Source organism: Schistocerca piceifrons, chromosome 2 (genome assembly GCF_021461385.2).
Source record: "Schistocerca piceifrons isolate TAMUIC-IGC-003096 chromosome 2, iqSchPice1.1, whole genome shotgun sequence".
NCBI classification, from domain to species: domain Eukaryota; kingdom Metazoa; phylum Arthropoda; class Insecta; order Orthoptera; family Acrididae; genus Schistocerca; species Schistocerca piceifrons.
Window position 1 is genome coordinate 1,013,801,390 of NC_060139.1, and position 18,446 is coordinate 1,013,819,835.

Below are 18,446 nucleotides of genomic sequence, written 5' to 3' on the forward strand. Positions count from 1 at the left end.
TTTTGGAAATCGTTTCAGAAATTTTTACGTCTTCTTTAGGTAATGCACAGGAAATTCAAATCAGGATTTTTGGAAAGGAATTAAAAAATCACTCCTTCAGTTACGAAACCACAACTCTCAGCAGTAACCAGTTGCAGTCTTCCAGAAACGATACGTCAGAAATTGTCTTAAAGCTAGAGAAGGCAGTCTGCCTTCTGGTATACAGGGTGTTTCACAATTAACAATACATGCTGCTATGAATATAGAGGAGAGAATGAGCTCAGACCCATGCGCCCGACACGAGCTCATGGCCTGAGAAATATATAAAGTACTCATGGTAGCGTTGTCTCAGACGTGACGAAGGACACCCATTTCATATTATAAACTGCAGTGCGTCCGTTGGGCACGCAGCCCACCCTGTAAGTGCCGAATGTACCAGCTTCAAGCAGGAAAACGGTACATTTCGTCATGGTCCCTATGCAAGAAGCTTTATCTAATTAGCCCCTCTGTAACCCCTACTAGACAGTAATAGGATTTGTTGGACACACGATGTAGTTATGAAAGACCAAATTCAATGTTATATTACTCTAATTTGTCTTTGATCAGAGTTCCGATCGCCAACAATGTAATTTGACATAATGAATTAAGAATATCTGGTCAGATATTTACGTAAACAAATTTCTTGTTTAACTTGTATAGTTTTGTAGAAAATCCACATGGTCTGACGAGGATGTGAACGCCGCAAATACCGAATAAAACTCCTATGCCATTTACGATGAATCTTAATGTCAATTTTCTTAATGGAAAACAGCAGTAAACAAAAAATTATGATGTAATCCACAAGAGTGTCCACAATGTTCGTGTTTAACGACAGGGAAACCATTATAGTGAGTAAACACCGGTAAAATGTTACTGGAGATAGAAAGTGCGGTACTCACCCGGGATACCTCTTGTCGGCGATCTGCTGTGATACGTAGATCTCCTGTTCAGTCCCCTCATTTTTGCTGAAGTCATGCTCACCAGCCACTGCCTTTAAAAGAAAATAAGTCGTTCTATTACTAAATCCCAATTTTTGGCAGTGGTATAGTTTTTTCTGACAGACATATGTTGCTATTGATCAGACAAAAAGAAAATTAAATTATTCTATAAGGAAAATTTAGAGGACAAAACCGACATGAATTCTCATTAGACTAAAATGTGTAAAGCATTATTTAGCTCTCACATTTCACGTTTTAGGTGGGTGTACTTGTTCTCGGCCAGTTTCTCTCGGCCAGTTTCTTTCGGCCAGTTTCCGTTGAAATAATGGCGAATTTGTTGTGGTACATAGTGGAATATCCCCGGCTCAACACCTACTGTTTCACAAAGTTTTGGTGGGTGGCTGCGCTATAAGCAGCCTTCAAAATAACGTCTGTAACGGAGAGCTGTAATTGAATTTTTGTAAAACAATATACTGGTAGCCAAGTTCGCAGGAATTCTTTTTATTCCATGATTACCGGTTTCGGCGAAACTAAAGCCACCATCATCGGGTCTTAGGACACATACAGGTCACAACATCAAGGCAAACAATGGTGATATTAATAGTTGCCTATAACACGCAGACTTTACAAAATGGTCGTAAGTAGCACACAGGCGTCCAAGAGAGATGACATGATAAACGTTAAGTATCTCCATCACATAGCTTGCGCTTGTATGTAATGGAGATACTAAACGCTTATAATGTCATCTCTCTTGGACGCCTGTGTGCTACTTACGACCATTTTGTAAAGTCTGCGTGTTATAGGCAACTATTAATATCACCATTGTTTGCATGTTGTGACCTGTATGTGTCCTAAGACCCGATGATGGCGGCTTTAGTTTCGCCGAAACCGGTAATCATGGAATAAAAAGAATTCCTGCGAACTTGGCTACCAGTTTATTGTCTTACAAGCATCTAGATCGCTCCCACATGAGCACAATGTGCTCCCTACAATAAAATATTAGAATTTCTTTTGGCGGGAAAGCAGAGCATCGCAGATACTCATAACAGCCTGCATAATGTCTACGGAGACGTTCTACTGAAGGAAAGCTCCGTGAGTCGTTCGAACAGGCGTCTAACGTCATCGCAACGTGGTCCGGCAATCCTGTCCGATCTCCTGCGTGGCTGTTACTCCTGCAATGTCGGGACGTGCGGACACTCTCATCCGAGGAGACCGACGGATCACAGTCAAACACGTCGCTGCACAGCCGGACGTCTCTGGTAGTACTGCTGAGACGCTCCTCCACCAGATGGGGTACTCGAAGATGTGTGACCGCAGGTTTCGTTGCCGCCCAACAGAAACCGTTAAAATCAATGAAGGACCATCTGTGTAGATTAGATTGTGCGCTGCGAGGCTCATCGAGACAATTTCTTGTCGAGCTTCGTCACAGGAGATGAATCATGGGTTCATCACTTCGAACCGGAACCAAAAGAGCAATTCCTGAAGTGGCGCCACACCATGTCTCCACCGAAGAAAATGTAATAAGTTGCACCTTCAATCGGCAAAGCAAGCGTACGGCCTTAGTAGACTGTAAACAGGTTATTCAGTTTGGCGTCCTCGCCCTCGATGCAGCGATCACCTCTTGAAATCTATTGTGCTTCCCTCACAAAATTGAGGAGAGGACGTCAGTGAGTTCGTCACCATAAAAATGCAAGCGAATTTTTCCTTCTTCATGACAACAAGAGTCCGCGGACTCGAAAGGACTTCAAAAGCTCGATTAGGCTGTTCTTCCTCATCCGTTCCATAGCCCGGATCTCTCACCTTCCGACTTCCATCTGCGTGGCCCAATGAAGGATGTACTCCGCGGGTAGCAATACGTGGATGATGGGGAGGTTATTAATGCACCGAGACGCTGGATCCGACACCGAGCAGTAGAGTGGTATTATGCGGGCGTACTGGCCGTAGCAGTAAAATGGCGTAAGGCCGTGGCATTGAATGGAGATTATGTTAAAAAATTGGGTTTTGAAGCCAAGAAGAATGGTGAAAAATATGGTGTGTTGCAAGCATGAAAAAAATCAACCTGCAGTCAGAAAACATTTGTCCCATTAGCTATTGAACGCCGCTCGTAAATTAGAAACTTCCCATGCCAAAGGATTATAGTAATTATATAAACACAAATTAGGCTTAATCTCGCAGAAGAAGCCATTATTCCTTTACGTAAAGAATGAGCCACGTTACTAACCTCTACCCTAATGCGTTCCAACGGGATCACTCTTCCTTGAAAAGCAGTAATGTGTTGTTTTGTTGCTTTACCAATATAATAAAACGCTCTGCATAATGTATGTTAAGTACAACAGCCTTGTGCACCTCTCGTTGGAATGAAAAATAATGGGAGGAAATATATCTTTACAGCAATGTAACAAATAATACAAAGTACTAGCTGAAAATGGACCGTTTCGCTTGGTCCTGTTTGTCCACTTGTTATCTGAGTTGGACAAAAATTAGGAATTATTTCAATAAATACAGTACTGACATACTTATTTCTTTGCGCGCGTCCTGTTTCTCTTATTCTTTGTTTTTTTCTGGTCTCATTCTTTATAGCGCATTTCTTCTGAAAAGTAATGTGTCCGAATTTTTCTGTGATAATTCTTAAGGCTTTCTAAATAAAACAAACGTTAACATTCTGCGTCTTTATTCTTTATGTCTACGTATTTATTTCTCAGCATAGTCTTCCTGGCGGCGAAAACATTTGTCCCAACGAGAGAGTGTTTGACCATATTGACAGGGCAACAAACTCGCCTCTGCTAGCACTGCTTGAACACTGTTAAAGTGAAGTCCTCAAAGGTATTCTTTAAGTTTTGGAAACAGTTGAAAATCGGAAGGGATCGACTCGCTACTATATGGAGTATTGTAAATGTTGCAGGGCTCGTATGCGGTCTGGGATTGTCACGCTGAAGGAAAGAGTGCTTCACGTGTGGAACTCGATAACACCACGCTGTTTCTCAATCACTGACATAGTTACTTTACACACCTTCACGTTAGACGCTACAATTTGAAGCCCTGTGACAGCGGAGGACTGCAAATAAGCAGAAGTAGTGAATAAAGACGTAGAATGTAAATAACCTTTAAGAGTTTAAGAATTTTCTGATTTGATTCTTCTGCATCTATTACAATTTCTAACAAGGGAACCTCCCCATCGCACCCCCCTCAGATTTAGTTATAAGTTGGCACAGTGGATAGGCCTTGAAAAACTGAAAACAAATCAATAGAGAAAACAGCAAGAAGTTGTGTGGAACTATGAAAAAACTAAGCAAAATATACAAACTGAGTAGTCTATGTGCAAGATAGGCAACATCTAGGAGAGTCCGAGTTCAGGAGCGCCGTGGTCCCGTGGTTAGCGTGAGCAACCACGGAACGAGAGGTTCTTGGCTCAAATCTTCCCTAGAGTGAAATGTTTACTTTCTTTATTTTTGCAAAGTTATGATCTGTCCGTTCGTTCATTGACGTCTCTGTTCAGTGTAATAAGTTTAGTGTCTGTGTTTTGCGACCGCACCGCAAAACCGTGCGATTAGTAGCCGAAAGGACGTGGCTGTCCATTGGAAACCGATAACATTTGATTGCAAGGTCATAGGTCAACCGATTCCTCCACAGGAAAACACGTCTGATGTATTCTATACGACACTGGTGACGGCATGTGCGTCACATGACAGGAATATGTTGTCGACCCACCTAACTTGTACACTTGGTGAATGGGTAAAAAGATTCTTCTACCTCGCCCAATTTAGGTTTTCTTGTGGATGTGATAATCACTCCCAAAAAAGTGTGAAGACATAAGAGTTTGTCACATTAACTGCAACAAATGAATGCAACAGTTTCACAGTCGCACAGTTTTGTCTGTGCTCTGTCAAAACATATGTTTTTAACGTTTTCAAATTTTTCCGTGTGTAGACTGTCAAATCCTGCATATGTCCAAGCAAATCTGAACATGTCCTGGAATCTTGGAGAGCGAAGTTGATTATATGTGAGTGCCTGAACTTTGATAATTGTGTGAAAATAAAAAATTAAAATTTTCTCCCGAGGGAAGATTTGAACCACGGACCTATCGTTCTGCAGCTGCACACGCTAACCACGGGACCACGCCGCTCGTCTGTTCACCTTCGCCTGGATGTTGCCTATCTTATACATAGACTACTCAGTTTGTATATTTTGCTTATTTTTTCATAGTTCCACACAACTTCTTCCTGTTTTCTCGATTGATCTGTGTTCAGTTTTTCAAGGCCTATCCACTGTACCAACTTATAACTAATTCTGAGGGGGGGTGCGATGGGGAGGTTCCCTTGTAAGCATTAATTGGCGGGAGTTGCATTTGTTCTACGTAATTTAAGAGCATAATTTCTCCAATCTTGTTATCGAATGTATTAATTCATACTGCCTTCCTAACATATGTTGCTTGGAATGAGATTATTAGTATATTTTTTAGCAGTTCCATCATTTCGAATACCTCAGAAATCATGTTACGAGAAACCCAAAACAAATATTGCGTGTGTATCTGCATTTAAGGAATGAACCTAGCGTCTCTCTTGAAACTTTACAAGAGTGACAGAGATTGAAAATCCAGAGTTATAAGACTTACTTTTGTTTATCTTTCGTAAATGTTTAATTTATACATGCTGAAGTATGAAGAGGAACAAAAACAAATCTTTATTTTGCAAAATGTGCATATTGTGAAAACATAAATGTTTCAACTCAAGTGTGTACGCTTCGACATGCAGTCAGACGACTGGGTGGGGGTACTCACGATGTAGTGACCGCGCTTCACGACGCAGTGGGCTGCCGTGAGGACGGAAGTCGTGGTGATGATGGAGCCGCCGCAGTTGTGCATTCGAGACTTCAGCAGTGCCCACTGCAGGGACACTTGCCACGGGAACTCACCTGTCAACAGGGTAAAGTGGTTACACGCATCATATCCGCTTGCATCTACATCTACGTGTACATCTACGCTCCGCAAGTCACATTGGGGTGTGTAGCGGAGCGTGGATTTTGTACCACTGTCGCTTCTCTCCTTTCCTGTGCCAATCACGAATGGTGCGAGGAAAAAAGAATCAATTTTTGGTAAGTATCCGTAAGAGCCGCATGAACTCGAATCTCTCCAGTTTTACCGTCACAACCTTTTCGTGTCCTATGTGTTGCAGACAGAAATTTCTTATTTATTTATTTATTCCTTTTCAATCTGACATGATTAGGGCGCTTAGGCTCTCTCTCTTACGTTTTGTTCATTCTTCAGGGAACGTGAGTTCTCGGAATTTTAACAGTAAACCATAATACCGTGATACACTGCCATAGTGCCTGACACTGGGATTGGATGAGCATCTCCGTGGCGCTTATTAAACGAATTTGTGACGAAGCACGTTGCTCTTCTTTGGACGGACTTTATTTCCCTCACCAATCCTGACCAGTAAGTGACCCAGACTGATGTACAATTTTCAGGTATCAATCGAATGACAGTTTTCTATCTCCTCTGTGAACAGACTACAGTGAGAGTGGATTCTTCCAATATGCCATCTGTATTCATACAGTTAATTTAATGTGACCGATCCTATTACGGTGTAACGTCAAGCACTGGCACGCTAGTCGGGAACGATAGAGAAGCGATGGCTGTGAGAAGAAGTCAGCCAATCGCACGCTGACGAGACATCCCTACAAGACGACAACACGACAGCAGCGGCCCCAATGTGAAGACAACATAAACGCTGCTACTGACTGGTGACGGTCCAGTTGAATAGGAGCTTCAAGATTAGCAACTTCTTTTGTAATTTTTATGTAGCACGGATTTGGAATTGTCTATACTGAAATTTGATGGTTTTCTATTTTGCCCTTTTTGCGACATATCTGTGAAATTGCAAGAGTTAAGTATAGTAATTCTCTTTTTGTAATGTAGATTATTAATACGGCTGGTCTGACTATTTCTGTAGCTAGCTGAGTATGCAGGCTCCCTGGACACTACAGATCCATTTTAGAATACGCATACTCTAAAATAAAAAGACAAAAAAGAAGACGTACCACGAAGGAATAATCCGAATGGGACGAAAATCATTGAATGTGATGTAAATGTACAGATAAAAAAATTGTTACAATTTCAGAAAAATTGGATGATTTATTCGAGAGAAAAAGCTTCACAAACAGAGAAAGTCACCTCTGGCTCCTATGCAAGCAGTTATTCGGTGTGGTATTGTTTGAGAGAGTTTTTGGATGTCCTCCTAAGGGATATCGTGCCAAATCCTGCCAAATTCACGTTTTAGAACGTAAAAATCCCGAGCTAGTTGGAGCCCATTAAGCTGCAAACGTTGTAAGCTTGAGAGAGATCCGGCGACCTTGCTGGTAAGTGTAGGGTTTCCCAAGCCCGAAGACAGGAAGCAGAAACTCTCACCTTCTGCGGATGGGCATTAACTTGCTGAAATGAAAGCTCAGGAGACTTGACATGAAGGGCAGTGAAACTGTAGGTCGAATGCCATCGACGTACCGCAAGCGACAAGCAAATGGATCCTACTATGAAAAGAAACAGCATATCACACCATCACACCTAGCTGTTGGTTCGTATGGCTTGCGACAGTCTGGATTGTATCCCCTTGTCATCCGCGGAACCCCTAAAACACATTGTCGCCGGCCATTGGAGCTCATTTCGTAGAGAGGACTCCTCACTGCAGACACATTCTACTTATGTTAATGAGATTCTATGCTGAAGACGTGTGACAGCGGTTGCATACTTACTTGACTCTCAACCGTCATTACGACCAAACAAACAGGCCTGTTGGTCAGGAGCCCCATTTCTTTTCATAGGAGAACCCATTGTTGGTGCCGGACGCAGTGGCCGAGCGGTTCTAGGCGCTTCAGTCTTGAACCGCGTGACCGCTACGGTCACAGGTTCGAATTCTGCCTCGGGCATGGATCTGTGTGATGTCCTTAGATTAGTTAGGTTTAAGTTGTTGTAAGTTCTAGGAGACTGATGACAGATGTTAAGTCCCATAGTGCTCAGAGCCATTTTGAACCTTTGTTGGTCACCCACGACATCCTTGCAGCACAGCGGGACGTAGAAGATATTATACGACCAGTTTTGTTTCTCTTTATGGCAAGCCATCCTAGGCTCACATTTCAACAAGATTACGCCGGCTGCAGGCGGCGAGAGTTTCTACTGCTGGTCTTGGTGCTTGCCAAATCCTACCTTCGCCAGCAAGGTTGCCGGATCTCTCCCCATTGAGAACGTTTGTAGCATTATTGGCAGGTTCCTCCAAGCAGCTCTGGATTTCGGCTATCTAAAGCATCAGTTCAGCAGAATGTGACATGATATCCTTCAGGAAACAGCTGGCAACTCTGTCAATCAATGCCAATCCGAATAGCTCCTTCCAAAAGGGGCAGAAGTGGACCAACGAGTTATTGACTTGCTCAATTTGTGTACCTCTTTCTTTCTAAATTTTCTGAAATTGTGACCGTTTGTTCGTCTGTACATGTACATCTACCGATTTTCGTCCCATTCAGATAATTCCTTCGGAGTGCGTCGTTCTTTCTGTATTAGAGCGTATTTATTGGGTGTGAATGTTTACATTGAGTTTCAATGATACAATAGCTGACGTTTCCTCTTATTTATGCTCGATGTGTTACATTTACTGATGTCGAAAGTCAACAGCCAATTCCTGCATCAAGCAGCGATCGTCTACAGTTACTGCATTTCACTACACTTTTGTAGCGTTGCGAATTATCTGGATCTTCCTACGTTATTCACTAGATTTATGTAGATCGCGGACTGTAATGCTCTAGTGGCACTCACTGAGCGACACCAGATTTTACTGTTACGTTCTGAAGTGTTACGTCTGAAGATTTCACTGCCTGGGCTAAGACCTTTACATTCCCATCATATAGGTGGTCTGATATTCCGTACTGTCATAGGAGACGTACATAGCCGTATGTACCATCATTGCTTGCGTGGAGTACTATCTCCGTTTCTGATTTTAACTCGACGTCTTCAGACGTCATCGCTAAAACCAAATAAATCTGGATACTTTTTTCATTATTTGAACTAATTGTTAGTCTGTCTGAAATTGGCCTATTACAGAGCATAGGTATTTTTAACCAAATTACGGATAACTGGGAGAGGAGCACAAGTGTTTCCTACTAAGAATGTAAAAGGTGTCCCAGGAAGAGTGATCAATATTCAGGGAAGCAAAAAAGTTTAGTATACAGGGGCTCTAAAATGATTACTTTAAGAGCTATTAGCACTTCTTCATGTTTGATATTTTTACTGTAAGCCTTTTTCTTCCCACATTTTTAGAGGATGTAGCATGAAGCAAACCATGACCAAAATGTCCAACAATCATGGGTGCCAAAGTGCATACATTAGGATCTATTCATTGACTTGATAAATTTTTCTTGTTTTTATCGACAGTACCCCCTGCAAAAGCATGAAAAATAATGAGCACAGTACTGAAAAAGAAGAAGTGTGCATAGCTTTTAAGATATGCATTAAACTGCCCATGATTACTCGACTTCTTAGCTTCGAATGATCCTTTCTGTCATATCCATGAAAACTAACCATTCCCCCTCAGACGTCCTGTATAGGAGGAGAGTAGCAGTTCAAGAACCAAGGGAAACCCACTGAAAACTTTTGTTGTAACCGTTTCTGCGCAATCCATCTTTGTTGCTAAATTTTCCAGAATATATTTCATATGGAAAAGACACTGATTAATAAATGCATAAGTATAAAGTACTTTTATTTGCCCAAATCTCTCACAGCACAGTTTTTCATTGGCTGACAGCCAAAGAGAGTTTTCTGATGCAGATCTACCAAAAAATCCAACATTTCCAGTGATGAGGTATATTTACATTCTTTTCAGTAAATAAGTGTAAACTTAAAAGGAAAGAACTTTTATTTTCATCTGACAAAGAAATCATTGTAAGTGGAACGTAAACTCTAATGGACAATGGTGGGTCAAGAAATCAACAGTGACCGTTCCAAATGAATGAATGAAGACATTAAGGTAAATCCTTCACATTCGTAAGTCGCTTCACCAAATCATAATGATGCTAACGGTATCATACTTCATCTGAAGTTCTTGAATGAACTACCTGTATAGGCTTTACCTGTACCGGCTGTGTTAGGATGTATGGAACCATACAATTAAGGCAGACTTCCTCAACGCAAGAGAGTGAGTAGATTCGTCTTCAAAAGACAAATGTGTAAGCTAATTATAATGTTAGTGAAACAAGTAACGACGTATAATTTAATAAAAAAAGTGGTAAACGGCTCCCTCCCCTCTCTCTAGATTGGAATAACAATTCTGTCTGCGTGATTGTCTGTTGTAGTTTTTTACCAAGTTGAAGTGATGCTAGTGGTATCACGTTCCATCTGACGTTCTTCAAGGAACCACCTCTATAGTCCTTACTTATTTCGGCTGTGTTAAGGTCTATGGAACCATACATTAAGGCAACGATATCTCAATGCAAGATAGTGAGTGGATTAGTCTTTTTGACAAACAGCTCGCTCGCCTCTTGCTAGACTGGAATAACAGTACTGTCTACGGTGTCGTCTGTCGTTGTTGTAGTTTTTAGCCCGAAGAATGGCATCACGACAGCACCCACGATTGTCTGTTCTGTGCAAGCCTAGTTGTGCTACTGCTGACACCTAAGTATATCTGAGCCTGCTTAGTATAATCAAACCTAAACATGCACCACGAAGAAATTACCCGAATGGGACGAAAATCGGCAGTGGTGTTGAACATTTACAAAAAAGCAAATGATTACAGTTTCAGAAAAATTGGTTTATTTATTCAGCGGCTAGCGACCCTCAAATAGAGGAAGTCAACAACGCGTTAGTCCATCTCTGGCCTTATGCAAGCAGTTATTCGGCTTGTCATGTATTGACACAATTGTTAGCTGTCCTCCTGACAGATCACTGCTCATAATGCTCCTAACGTTCTCAATGGCGGAGAGATGCGGTGACGTTGCTGGCTAAGGTCTACTAGCAGTAGAAACTCTCTCCTTGTGCGGGCGAGCAGTATCTTGCAGAAATGTAAGACCATGAAGGCTTGCCATGAAGGGTAGAAATACGTGCGTAGAAGGTCGTCCACCTACCGCTGTGCTGCATGGGTGCCACAGATGAGAACCAATGACGTCCTGCTATGAACTGAAATGGCACCCCGTACCATCAGACTCACACTCTGTCGCTGTCCGGAATGTCATCAGTCGTATCTTCGCTGGTCGTCGGGGCTCATTTCGAACGGACTCACCACTGAAGACAATTCTACTACATTCGATGAGATTTCCGACCAATGGTGTGTCTGTAGACGCCCCAGACACTGTGGGGTTGCCCGCCATAAAGCCTGACAACCCAGTGATGGTCTGGGGTGACATTTCGTTTCATATCAGGGCCCCTTCGATTGTCACCCACGGCACCTTTAAATGGCAGAGGTACGTTTACAATATTCTACATCCTATGTTGTTGCCGTTCGTGACAAGCCCTCCTAGTCTTACATTTTATCTCCTTACCTTTCTGTTTGCCAAACCTTACCTTGGCTATCTAGTACGCCATATCTGTCCCCAGTTCAGAACATTTGGAGCATTATGAGCAGGATTTTTCAACCAGACCGAGATTTTGAAGATTTAACGCTCCAGCTGCATAGTAAAGTAAAGCTGCATGCCCTCGGGAAAAATTACGGCTGTAATTTCCCCTTGCTTTCAACCGTTCACAGTACCAGCACAGCAAGGCCGTTTCGGTTAGTGTTACAAGGCCAGATCAGTCAATCATCCAGACTGTTGCCCCTGAAACTACTGAAAAGGCTGCTGCCCCTCTTCAGGAACCACACGTTTGTCTGGCCTCTCAACAGATACCCCTCCGTTGTGGTTGCACCTACGGTACGGCCATCTGTATCACTGAGGCACGCAAGCCTCCCCACCAACGGCAAGGTCCATGGCTCCAGTTGCTCAGAATTTGGCACGTTGTCCTTCAGGAGGATATCCAACAAATGGTTCTGAGCACTATGCGACTTAACTTCTGAGGTCATCAGTCACCTACTACTTAGAACTAATTAAACCTAACCAACCTAAGAACATCACACACATCCATGCCCGAGACAGGATTCGAACCTGCGACCGTAGCGGTCGCTCGGTTCCAGACTGTAGCGCCTAGAACCACACGGCCACTCCGGCCGGCGAGGATATCCAACAAGTCTATCAATCATTGCAGAGTCGAATAGCTACATGAATGAGGGCCAGAGGTTAGGCAACTCATTAATGGCTTGCTCAGTTTGTGAAGCTCATTCTCTGAATAAATCCTCTAGTGTTTTTCTGAAAAAGGAGGGTGGGGAGTCCTTTGTTTGTATGTGTACAACACATCCCATTAGGATGATTCCTTCGTTGTGTTTCGTTTCTCTTGTCTTAAAGTGTACCTTACGATGTCTCATTTCACCTTACCCTTCCTTTTTCTCTCCCGTTCCAGTCTGTACTATCTCCTTAGGTATACGATCGATGACACCCATCTAATCTTAAAAATTATTTTCTTGTACCACATTTCAAAATCTGTTCCGTTGTTGGCCTAACTGTTTATCGTGGATACTTCACTTCAGTGTAAGGCTGCTCTGCGTACAAATTTCTAACATTTGAATCTGTATTCTGTGCTAAGACATTTCTGTTTTTCAAGTACGATTTTCTTGAGCTTGCCAATCTACTTCCTCCATTGTCAGATATTCTACTGACCAAATACAAAAGCTGTCATCTGGTAAACTAAGTCCCTCAGCGTCACTTACATCTTATTCGACGACGTTGAATTACCTACGTTCTCCTTATGTTAATATTCATCATATGACCTCGTCTCAAGATGCTACCCATTTCACAATGTTTTACAGAAGCGATGATTTAGAGGTTGGTTCTATTTGTGTAATTCTTGCCTAGGCAGATGATATAGCATTAATTACTTATTCCAAAACAGAACTAATCAAAGTTTTTCGAAATTGTTACACAGTCCTTGAGAGAATAGGACTATGTTCGAATGAAAAGAATACAGAATATCTGGTCATAAGTGAAAAAATCCGAAGCGATGTGCTCTGAAGTGAATACATTAAGACCAATAAACACTAGTTCATCTTCGCTACTGCGAAGAATATCTCTTCCGCTGATGGAGTGCTCATAACTCTTAAAGTATTCATTTTAGGAACATGTTTAATAGACGTTTTTGCTTCAAGAATAAGCACAATGATCATAAATCAAGAAGAGACATCTGAGGGTGGCCTCTTGTTTGACCGAAAGTCTCATTTTTATTTCCGTCCAGTTGTTCCACCAAGCCCTTAGCTGTCTCTGGCACCTCAGTTTTTGCTATTTCCTCTCCCATAAATTGTCATGTATAATACAAGTAGACTGTACACTTCTCATCAAGCTCCTTTGTTCGGCTTCAGTGAAGCACAACGTTAACAGGAGCTAAAGATACAAATTCCACAGAAGAGGTGGCAATTTGCTGATTACAGTTTAATTACTTCGGATCTTTGGAGCTCACTCTGGTTCCGACACAGCAAAAGATAGTTCCGCGCCATTAAACTGTAATATAAAATTACTGACCTGGGGCAGCATTGTGGCCGCCGTAGATGCGTCCCCTGGCGACAGCGAATCTGCGAGCTGGCCCGCTGTGTGGTAGGCGACGCACTGGCAGCGTCCTTCCTGCAAACACGCAAGCACACTGAAGTAGTCTGAGGTAGGGCAGCCAGAAGGAAGACTAGCAACGCAGGTAGGATAGGTGCGTCCACTCACCCAGCACACAGGCGGCGATAGCCAGCAGCAGAATCGACTGTCTCAGCATCCCGGGGGCTACTCTGACTTTACTGGCCGCTTCGGCCACTATATATAGGACTACAGCTCACTGGGAGCCTCGGCCGGCCTTCAGAGTCCAATGTACGTTGTCTTTGACACTTCCGAAAAGTGGTCCTTCACCCTTATCAATGTCGGAAACACCGGTTTCCGAACGGCGTCGTAATCCCACTTATCGTTAAGGTGACGGAGGTAATCGCTTCTGTGATGTAACTGCACACGGCAGGCCTTCATCTTTTCCAGGTATTCGGAATTATTGTGTTATCAAAACCGAGTGCTGGTCGTGGCAAAGGTGAAAAAGTATTTAGTTTACCATGTGCGAACGACACAGCGAGACACTTGGGAGTGGAGGTAGTCTTTTGAAAGTGTCGGAACTGTAAGTCACGAGGAATGTGACAGCTGCCATAGACAAAAAATTAAATAAGAGTACACTTTTGTGAACAACTAAAGTGTTTTACTTATGAAACATCTCCTATTGTTGCAAAGAGTCTAGGTTCGCCTGGTACTGACGTAAAGAGTACATGTGCCAAAACACATCGGTTATACTTACTTTTGGACATTTATTTTCTCCATAAAACAATCACGAAAGTAGAGACACCACGAACCATTATAGAATCTGTAAAATCTGCAAAGAGCTATTTATCTAAGGATAAAATTAGACCTAAATGTTGGACTACATTCTATTACATTGTTTAGTCAAAATTAGTATGAACAACGGTAGAGTTCACTAGTTCTTTGTCTATTCCAACACAAATACTTTCGCTAAAAAAATGGTTCAAATGGCTCTGAGCACTATGGGACTCACTTTCAGAGCTCAACAGTACCCTAGAACTTAGAACTACTTAAACCTAACTAACCTAAGGACATGACACACATCCATGCCCGAGGCAGGATTTGAACCTGCGACCGTAGCGGTCTCGCGGTTCCAGACTGTAGCGCCTAGAACCGCACGGACACTCGGGCTGGCCTCTCGCTAAAGGAACAGCCAAATCCGCTGTTACATTCATTAAAATAATATGACATAATATTTTGACACTTTTTTAATTTTGAAAATTCCATAGTAATTACAAGAGTTTTTAAAAATTAACATTTGTAAAGAGGCGGAGAAGTGTGTTGAGGCAGAGAAGTGTGTTAGAAGAGAAATTCTTAGGAACATGATGATGTAGATGAATTACACAGGGAAATTATTGGATAAAAGCAGTAATTGCGTATACCAAATGGAAGTCGTAAAGGAGGAAAGGCAATTAGCAGAATGTTATAGTTGTTGGTAAAAGTTAATTCAAGGTGTACTTAGATATTTTAGTGACGCTATGCCCGTATTACGGTTCGTAGCTATTAGAGCACCATTTCGCCACAGTACGTTGGACTGGACAGGACGGCGTCCGTATGCTCAGATAGTCGCTGTGTATAATTATTTTCATAAAATAAAGTATGGGTTATTACGGATATGTTATCCTTTGTGATCCTGTGATAAAAACTCTATACCCTGCAAATAACAATTAATACTAAAAGTTATGTTGTAGTAGAGCACCCACATTTTTAGCGTAGCGTAAGGAAATACAAATACGATTCCCCAGACAGGTTTGTTTGTATACATCTTCACCAGCTAATAACAGACATTTGTTTGAGGTATTTCCTGTGAATAAAGACGACATAGTTCCGATTACTTATTCTACTTAAACGTCATGCGTGGAAGACACTCTTTGTTACCGTATGATGAGTTGTTGTATAACGTATAAAATGGAATCACAAGTTGGAAGACATCCACACACACAGAATCTTCTGAAAATAAATTTGATAGTGTTCTGGCGTAACCACAAACGCCGAAACGAAGGGGCGAAACGCAAGAGCAGAGAAGGCTGTGAAGAAATGGCGGCCAATGGTACGCGAAATCGGACCTCGCTGCATCAGGCGGCACCAAGAAGTGTACTCTTTTCACGTCGCCTCTCGCTAGCGACATTTGTTGAAAAGGAAGTTATGTGTTGCCAGTTTGCTTTCTGGGAATAAAATAGCTAATGTTATTTGTTTAAAGTTGTTATAAAGCATTTCGAGAACGCTGCATCCCGCTGGCACCCTATTAGCGACGAGTGGGCAAGACCCCACAGATAGTATCAGTGATCGTTGACTGTGTGTTGCAGGAACACACACTAACTTAGAATCTGACGACACTCTACGGTACCGAACGCGCTGAACACTCTGTACCAATGATCGGTTAATGGTATCTCTATAAAACTACGGTCTAAAGCTCATTTCCATATTTGTACTTTATTAGAGGCCATATAACAATTGGTAATTACTAAAAAACAACCTCTAACATTAAAGTATGATTTAGACAGGCTTTTCCGTTAGTCCGGTTTGTGCTGCGTTGTATTGTATTATATTGTATGTTAACAGGGGACCTATAAACGACGGAGAGGCTACATCCCCGCCGCTGCCGCAGTGGTCCACAACCCCACGACGACTACGGCAGTCCACTGAAGACCCCTCCGCCACCCCACACCGAACCCAGGGTTATTTTGCGGTTCGGCCCCCGGTGGACCCCCCCCAGGGAACGTGTCACACCAGACGACTGTAACCCCTATGTTTGCGTGGTAGAGTAATGGTGGTGTACGCGCACGTGGAGAACTTGTTTGCGCAGCAATCGCCGACATAGTGTAACTGATGCGGAATAAGGAAAACCAGCCTGCATTCGCTGAGACAGATGGAAAACCGCCTAAAAACCATCCACAGACTGGCCGGTTCACCGGACCTCGACACAAATCCGCCGGGCGGATTCGTGCCGGGGACCAGACGTTCCTTAGCGCTCGGAAAGTTGTGCTGCATTAGTCTGTATTGTTATACAGCTGAGTTTCCAAGTATAGGAAAAAGACGTGTTCATGCTCTACTGGTGGATATTCGTTTTCAGGATGACTAGGGAGCACATATACAACAGGTGTGTCATTATAACTAATGTATACAGCAAAAACTTTGTTTTAAGCGTAATCGTCCTCCACATGCATTTTCTTGACATTCAGCACAATATACTACTGGAAAAGAGCCGCTGTTTGGATACCTGAAGCTCTAGATGAGGCCATTTCTTCTACCCCATCGTCTCTTCCTCTTAGAAATAACTGGATGATCGTGACCCTGAACGAATAAGGAAAATAGATGTAAGGTGTTTATAATACCATTTTTAACAACGGTATTGTCTCACACAGGGTGTGACGGATAGCTCGAAGATGTGAATGACACTGTCCAACTCATGTACCGTGAGGACAGCTAGTGTCATGATTTGTCCCCACTGCTGAATGTCTCAGCAAAAATATCGCGCTACCTGAACTTTCCGCTGGCTGTAACGGATTCTGAATGTATGCTTACATCCCTTAAACTTTCAATTTGAGAGCATTTTTCATAACCTTTTTCAGTTACCGCTATTATAAAACCAGTTATATTTCAACGATGAATTACACAAACTTCTCACCGCGTTTTTATTTATTTCTAATGAAACCAACGGCCAAGATAGCATATGACATATTACCCTGCTTATAACTTACTTCTCACAACCTTAACGAATAGATTACGAAAACGTTTGGCAGTATATCGACACAGAGCGACAGCCGAGACTATGGCTGAACGATTTGAAATATTTAATTTACTTTACAGAAACAATAGGCTTGAAAATTCCTGTCCTCCCATCTGCATCGAGACATCACAGGAATAGTATTCTTTTATTTTCATTATTAATTAAGTGAAGGTCTAGTTGACACACATTCAGATTCCTTGACCACATCATATTGCGTTGTACGAGCACGTGCCAGCAAGTTGGCCGCGTCAGTGATCTGTAAACAAACGCGGAGTACTTATGTGGCTGATAACAGCGGTGATGTTGCTGGGCAATAGTACCTTGAAAGCGACCTTGCCCTCTTCCTTAGAAGAGGTAAACTTAACGTATATCGTAACACGTGCAAACAGTCGTGGAAAATGTGACACAAGCACCCTTAAGAGAGTTCTTTGACGGGTGAAATCATTATTTGCATAAACCAAAGATGACTACAGACTATCAATAAATCTGAGCACTGAAAGAAACTGCAAAAAGTATCAGTCCTAGTAATTTACCATCTGAAGCAATGGATCTCACTAACTGCATCCAGAAATACTCAAGGTAAAAGACACCACAGAATCTTGACAATGTACGTCCTAAGACGACTGTAGCTGCATCATGTCTCAATCTGTAGCAACTTAGTGTTACGTTTCGGACTAAAAGCGTTCTAATCTGCATTAGCATCCGGCAATATTTTCAGGTATGCTTCTGAGTTTTCAGTTATCCTTTTGTCTCTTGGTTTCTTACCAATTACGACTATTTTCATAACTAATTTTGCCTCTACAGTTTATAATGCCTGGGATTGTAGATTGCGAATTATTTTTGTGCATTGGCAGTGGTTCCCAATCTGCGGGCACTCTCTTGGTCTCGGTTTGGGAAACTGCCGCAGAAAGGCAGATCAACCAGTAATTACCAAAGGCATGAGGATGCACAAGGCAATGAAAACAATTGCATTACAGACACGTAAGTTGTATCCGCAGGACATGTGGCCTTTAACTGAAAAAGTGTCAAGGATATCTCTCCACTGGCAAAAAAATACGGACTAATCTCGCATTCGGATCTCCGGGAGGACATTGCGGGGGGGGGGA

At 42.4% G+C, this 18,446-nt stretch overlaps 1 protein-coding gene across 1 annotated transcript in view; it reads right to left on the reverse strand.

Annotated features, from left to right (window-relative positions):
* The window catches only part of LOC124776070 (trypsin-1-like), a 114,714-nt gene extending 100,944 nt beyond the window's left edge, over positions 1-13,770 (reverse strand). The window contains exons 1-4 of the mRNA XM_047250913.1: positions 13,722-13,770; positions 13,533-13,631; positions 5,734-5,867; positions 918-1,009 (exon numbers count right to left, since the gene is read on the reverse strand). Of these exons, the coding sequence (XP_047106869.1) occupies positions 918-1,009; positions 5,734-5,867; positions 13,533-13,631; positions 13,722-13,770 (374 nt within the window). The remainder of the gene's footprint in view (positions 1-917; positions 1,010-5,733; positions 5,868-13,532; positions 13,632-13,721) is intronic.
* Positions 13,771-18,446: the final 4,676 nt, after the last annotated feature.